The following is a 5,866-nucleotide window of genomic DNA, read 5'->3' on the forward strand; positions in this document are numbered from 1 at the left end:
TATATCTTCCGAAATAAATAGTCGTAGTTTTAACCAAACACCAACTAACGACTAATAACTTTATTTTTAATAATTAATTATAATAATAGAGGATACAAAAAATGTGCTATCGTAGATCACTTGATTCGAGATATAACAATTATGATAATTTTTCAAAATGGATGTAAATTTACTACTTATATAGTAGCCTAAAGCGACGCCTATCGAGCGCGGGAAAATCAAAAAGCCTAATCGTTGAACGGTTAATGCTGATAACGCTCTACTGATAACGAGGGTCATGCGGATAGTAAAGTTACAATCGAACATTCCGACCCCTGCTGAAATTGCAAATTTCTGAAATACTATTAAATTTGTGGAACTCCATCCTCTGTCACTGTTGCAACCGGTAACAGACAAATTTTTTCCACTGGTCGCTGAAAAACACCCTTTGCCGTCTTGAGTGTAACTACTCTCACGACTCCGTCAGCTCCTGGATGAGTGTGTTGGATGCGCCCCATGCGCCATCGAATCGGAGGCACATTATCTTCTTGAATAACTACTAGTTTACCTGGTTCAACTGCTACAGGTGGTTGCCAACGTTTGGATCGCCCTTGAAGTTGAGTTAAATATTCGACACGCCATCTTCGCCAGAAATCTTGCACCTTCTTCTGCACTGCCTGCCAATGGTTGAGCCTATTCGCTGGTACATTAGTAAAATCCGTATCCGGAACCGCTTGGAGAGAATCACCCACTAGAAAGTGTCCCGGAGTTAGTGGTTCTAGATCATTAGGGTCGTCTGTCAGCTGCGTTAAGGGTCGAGAGTTGAGACAGGCTTCCACCTGGGTCAAAGTTGTAAGCATGTCCTCGTACGAAACAGGTATCTCCCCTAATACTCTTAGCAGATGATGTTTACTTTTGAGATTTTCCATAAGCTCCTTTAGCTGATTCCTGGCCCCAACAAAGTTAGTTCCATTATCAGAGTGGATACTGGAACAGAAACCGCGCCTTGCCACAAACCTACGCAGCGCTTGAATGAAACATGCCGTAGATAAGTTTCCGACCAGCTCCAAGTGCACGGCCTTTGTGGTGAAGCAGACGAACACGGACACGTATGCCTTCACTGCCGTTCGACGATAGCCCGGACGAATGTATATTGGGCCAAAGTAATCAACGCCAGTTGTCGAAAACGCTTTAGCTGCTGTAACACGAGAAGCCGGAAGTTCTGCCATAAACTGACGCATAGTTGCAGGTTTTACACGACTGCATCGCAGACACTGATGGATTATTTGTTTTGCTACGCTTCGTCCTCCGAGCGGCCAGAATTTTTGCCTAACGCTGCTTAACATTAGTTGAGGTCCTGCATGGAGCAATTTTAAATGATAGTGTTTCAGCAATAATTTAGTTAAATGATGACGTGCAGGCAGCACCATAGGATGCCTTGCCTCCTCTGACTCCTGCGATCTTCCCAACCTTCCTCCTAAACGAATAACACCATCGTGTGAAAGCACCGGATAAAACCAACGAAGCGGCGAGTGCCTGGGAATGGCTTTACCCTGAGACAACGCTCGATATTCCTTACTGAAAGCTTCTTGTTGAACGAGTCGAGTCACTGTCAACTCTGCCGTACGTAATTCTGGTGCCGTTAATGCTGTTATTGGCCCCGGCACGGATTGGCCAATTTGAAGCTTGACCCGAAAATTTTTAATAAACCGCTGGCAATATGCTGTTTGCCGAATCAATGTCGTATACTCGGAGAAACGCGCAAAATACCAATCGTTGAAACCTAAGTTGCAAGCGCCAACTGCCCCAACTGCCGACCGTTTAAACTCCTGATCTGCTTCTGTTGAATCTGTAATTTCATGTTGTACTGGCCATTTATCAATACTGAAAGCCAGCCACTCAGGACCTTCCCACCAAACGCGATTTTTAATTATACTTTCCGGAAATATACCGCGTGACGTCATATCCGCAGGATTTTGTGTACCTGGAACATGTTTCCAAAGGCAACGTTCCGTGATATTTTGTATTTTTGCCACTCGATTGGCAACAAATGTCGTCCATATAGTCGGTAAAGCCTGTAACCAGCGCAGCACTGTTGTCGAGTCCGTCCAAAAATAAACATCCCCTTCAATGTCGATAGCCTCCTTCACCTTGACGAACAGTTCTGCTGCCATTAGTGCACCACAAAGCTCGAGCCGCGGGATGGACTGAGTCTTCAATGGGGCCACTCGTGACTTGGAAGAGAGTAGCGCTACCTTAACATGACCAGCCGAATTCCAGGATTTTATATATAAATTTGCCCCGTAAGCCTTTCCTGAGGCATCCGAGAAGCAATGGACCTCCATGCCCACCGACCCAGGAATAATAATCATTCTTTCTACCCGTAGCTGTTTAAGTATTGGAAGCTGCTCGTGAAATGTGCGCCATTCATTTTCTACTCTTGTTGGCAGAACCGAATCCCAATCCAATTTCTCTTGGTTGTCGTCTTCCAATTGCCATAGCGTTTGCATAAATATTTTTGCTGTTGTTATAACCGCTCCTATCAGACCTAAAGGATCAAACAGCATCGCTATATAAGATAATACCTTCCGCTTGGTTAGCTCTTGATCGTTTGAGATAGATGGGATTTGCAACTGCAGGGCAAATGCGTCTGTTTGGGGATACCATGTCAAGCCTAATGTTTTAACCGATGGATCACGATCAAGTTTAATGCCTTCTGCCACTGAATCTGCCAAATCCTCTGGTTTTAGTCCCTCTAACACCGAAGCATAGTTCGAAGACCATTTTCGAAGCCGCATACCACCAGACTGCAATAGCTCATCAAGCTGACATCGTAGCTCTTTTGCTTGTTCAGCATCATCGGTGCCAGTAATAACATCATCGACATAAAAATCCTTCATAACCGCCGCCGCTGCCAGTGGGAATCGTTTACCTTCATCCAGTGCCAATTGCTTTAATGTTCTTGTTGCAAGGAAGGGTGCCGATTTCGTCCCGTATGTTACTGTAGAAAGTTCGTATGTTGCCGGTGGCGAGTCAGTAGTTGAACGCCACAAAATGCTCTGCAGTGGGGCATCCGTCTTGTCAATGTTAATTTGACGGAACATTTTTTCCACATCCGCAACTAATAGTACCAACCGAGTTCTGCACCGCAGGATTATACTTCGCAAGTCCTCCTGTACTACAGGTCCAGCTAATAGGGCGTCATTGAGAGAAACACCCGAAGATGATTTACAAGATGCATCGAAAACCACCCTTACACGCGTCGTGCTACTAGAATCTTTCACCACTGGATGGTGAGGCAGATAGAAACGTTGTATCTTCGTAACATCCTCATCAGGCACTCTCCGCATATGTCCCAACTGTTCATATTCCAGCATAAAGTTATGGTACTGCCTCTTTAGCTCCGGATCTCTTTCTAATCGCCTCTCCATTTGATGAAATCTGTAACAGGCAATGTTCTGCGTATGCCCCAGCTGTTGTAAGATTGCCTCGTCTTTCGGAAGCGAGACGCTATAGCGGCCAGCAGCATCTCTTTTGAAAGTTTGTTGAAAATGCTCTTCGCATCGAAGCTCTCCCGGTGAGAATTTATTGTCTAAGCCGATCTCCTCACTCTGCCAGAACCGTGTTAGTAACTCTTCTAGTTTATTGGTAACTGCCACGTTACAACTAACCGCTGCTGTATTATGCACAACTGGGTATTTTCCACTTGCAACCCAGCCAAAAACCGAATCGACAAACAAAGGCATATCTTTCCCAAGAGGTATACGCCTTCCAGTGCGAAAGAAGTCAAAAAATGATCCTCCACCAAGAATCAAATCCACTTTATGAGACTCAAACAGTGACGGATCGGCTAGCTGTATTCCCTCCGGTAAGTTCCAATTGTTTGCAGTAGGAGATAAACCTGGTATTGTAGTAGACAAACAAGGATGAATGTTGAGTTCCACCGGTATTTGGTAATTAGTGACGCGCGATTTAATTGTTACATTTACGAAGTTCGTAATTTTTTCCACCTTTCCATTGACTCCAATAATATCCATATTCGTAGACTGCCTTTTCGATTTAAGCAGCTGACTAAACCTTTTAGAAACGAGATCACATTGACAAGCACAATCCAATAGGGCTCTTGCTAAATGATGACTACCAGATTCGTCTTGTACGACCACCACAGCCGTTAATAAAAGAACACCTGTCGCTGGAACCTTAATCGAGCTGTAGCTCGTCACCTGAGCAGCTGCAGCATGTACCGTGTTGTTACTGGTAGCCGCCGCCTCTGCGTCTGCACTCCTTGTAGCTGTATCCCTTGAAGTATCAGTTGACCCAATTGGTTTACCGTTTTCCTTGAAACATACCAAAGAATGATGCTTGCCCCTACAGTGCCGGCATACATATTTTGAAGAACAGTCCTTGGCTTGATGTCCACGTCTGAAGCAATTACGGCATAATGAATTGGTTCGTAACAGATTGTCTCTTTCTTGGACTTGCATATTCTTAAATACAGGGCACAAATACAATGGATGATTGTCCGAACAGCTTAAACATCGTTTGGAAGACGCAGTATTCAATACAACGTTGCACGATTTAGTCGTCGGGAGAAGCTTTCTTTTGTTTGGTTGGCTGCATTCTGCCTTAGTGCAATCTGGTTTAGTTGATATTGCCTCTAACATGTGAATTCTTCTGCGCATAAAGCCAGTCAGGTCCTTAATTGTGTCGTGTTCTTTCGACGATGAAAAGTCCTCCCAACTTCTCCGTGAGGCACTGTCGAGACGAGAACTCAGCATATGTAGTAAGAGTAAATCTTTATAATCTCCTTGTTGATCAATAGTATGGTCTAACGATTTCACGGTTGCTTCAAACGATTCCAAAAGAGAGTGCATTTCCTCGGCAGACTCTCGTCGTATGGATGGCAACTCGAACAAAGCTTGGACGTTTTTCTTCTTTAAAATCTTAGTATTCGAATAGCGCTGGACCAGCATATCCCAAGCAACCATATAGTTTGTCTTGGTAAGCGGAAGAGTGTTGATTAAATTGAGTGCCTCTCCTTCCAATTGACTTCTCAAGTAATGAAATTTTTCAACTTCTGGGAGATCAGGCTGCAAATGAATAAGCGACATATATAGATCGCGGAAATTAAGCCATTCCTCGATTTTTCCCCCAAATTTTGGTAAACTTATTTGTGGTAATTTGGCGTGTGTCGTGAGTGGTTCGGTGGGCCGTACAGATTGATTTAATGGTGCAGCTTCGGGATCGTTTTTCAGTCGATCGATGAGAAACGCCTTCAACTCGAAGAATCTATTTTCAAAGTCCACTCTTTCTTTTACCGGTGATTCCACATCTACATTCTCTTCGTGGCATTCGATTTCGTCGATCGTATCATTCATCTTGTCCCATAGTAATTCTAGCCGTTCCAAACGTACCGAAAATTCGCTGGCCTTGGTGGCTTCCGAGCACTCCTTTATGAAGTTATGCACATTGTTGAATGATGTCTGCAATCCTTTCAGCTTCTTCTGAAGAGCGTTGAGGGTAGGAGGTTTCCCTTTCGACGTTGTAGCAGGCGGCATGGTACCAAAAAAATAAGACCACAGTAGCGCAACCTCAGAATATTAAATATATAGGAGAGCCAATTACCTTCTGGCTCTTAATAAAGAGCCTTGTATTATTTATTATTTTATCTGTAAGCGCCTAGGTTAGATTCCCTTTCTAACACTGTTAAAGCTTGGATGTAGGATGCTGGATACTGGATGCTCAGCGACCGAACGTCGCTCTCGAATGGAATGCAGCAATCAAACCGAATATGTTTGTTACAGATGTTTGTGGTGTTAACCAAGCCAAATTGACGAGACCAGATAATTTTCGTCAATGAATCAAGTGACCGTTGTTCCTCTCCGAC

At 44.0% G+C, this 5,866-nt stretch overlaps 1 protein-coding gene across 1 annotated transcript; it reads right to left on the reverse strand.

Moving 5' to 3' along the window:
• Positions 1-344: 344 nt before the first annotated feature.
• Positions 345-5,537, reverse strand: LOC128744354 (uncharacterized). Its single transcript, XM_053841288.1, has one exon. The coding sequence runs from the start codon at positions 5,535-5,537 to the stop codon at positions 345-347; it is 5,193 nt and encodes a 1,730-aa protein (XP_053697263.1).
• Between the last annotated feature and the right edge of the window lie 329 nt (positions 5,538-5,866).

The sequence above is a fragment of the Sabethes cyaneus genome, chromosome 3 (genome assembly GCF_943734655.1).
Source record: "Sabethes cyaneus chromosome 3, idSabCyanKW18_F2, whole genome shotgun sequence".
NCBI lineage: Eukaryota > Metazoa > Arthropoda > Insecta > Diptera > Culicidae > Sabethes > Sabethes cyaneus.

Coding starts and splice junctions, on each gene's coding strand:
- LOC128744354 (XM_053841288.1), bottom strand. CDS start 5,537: ATGCCGCCTGCTACAACGTCGAAAGGGAAACCTCCTACCCTCAACGCT.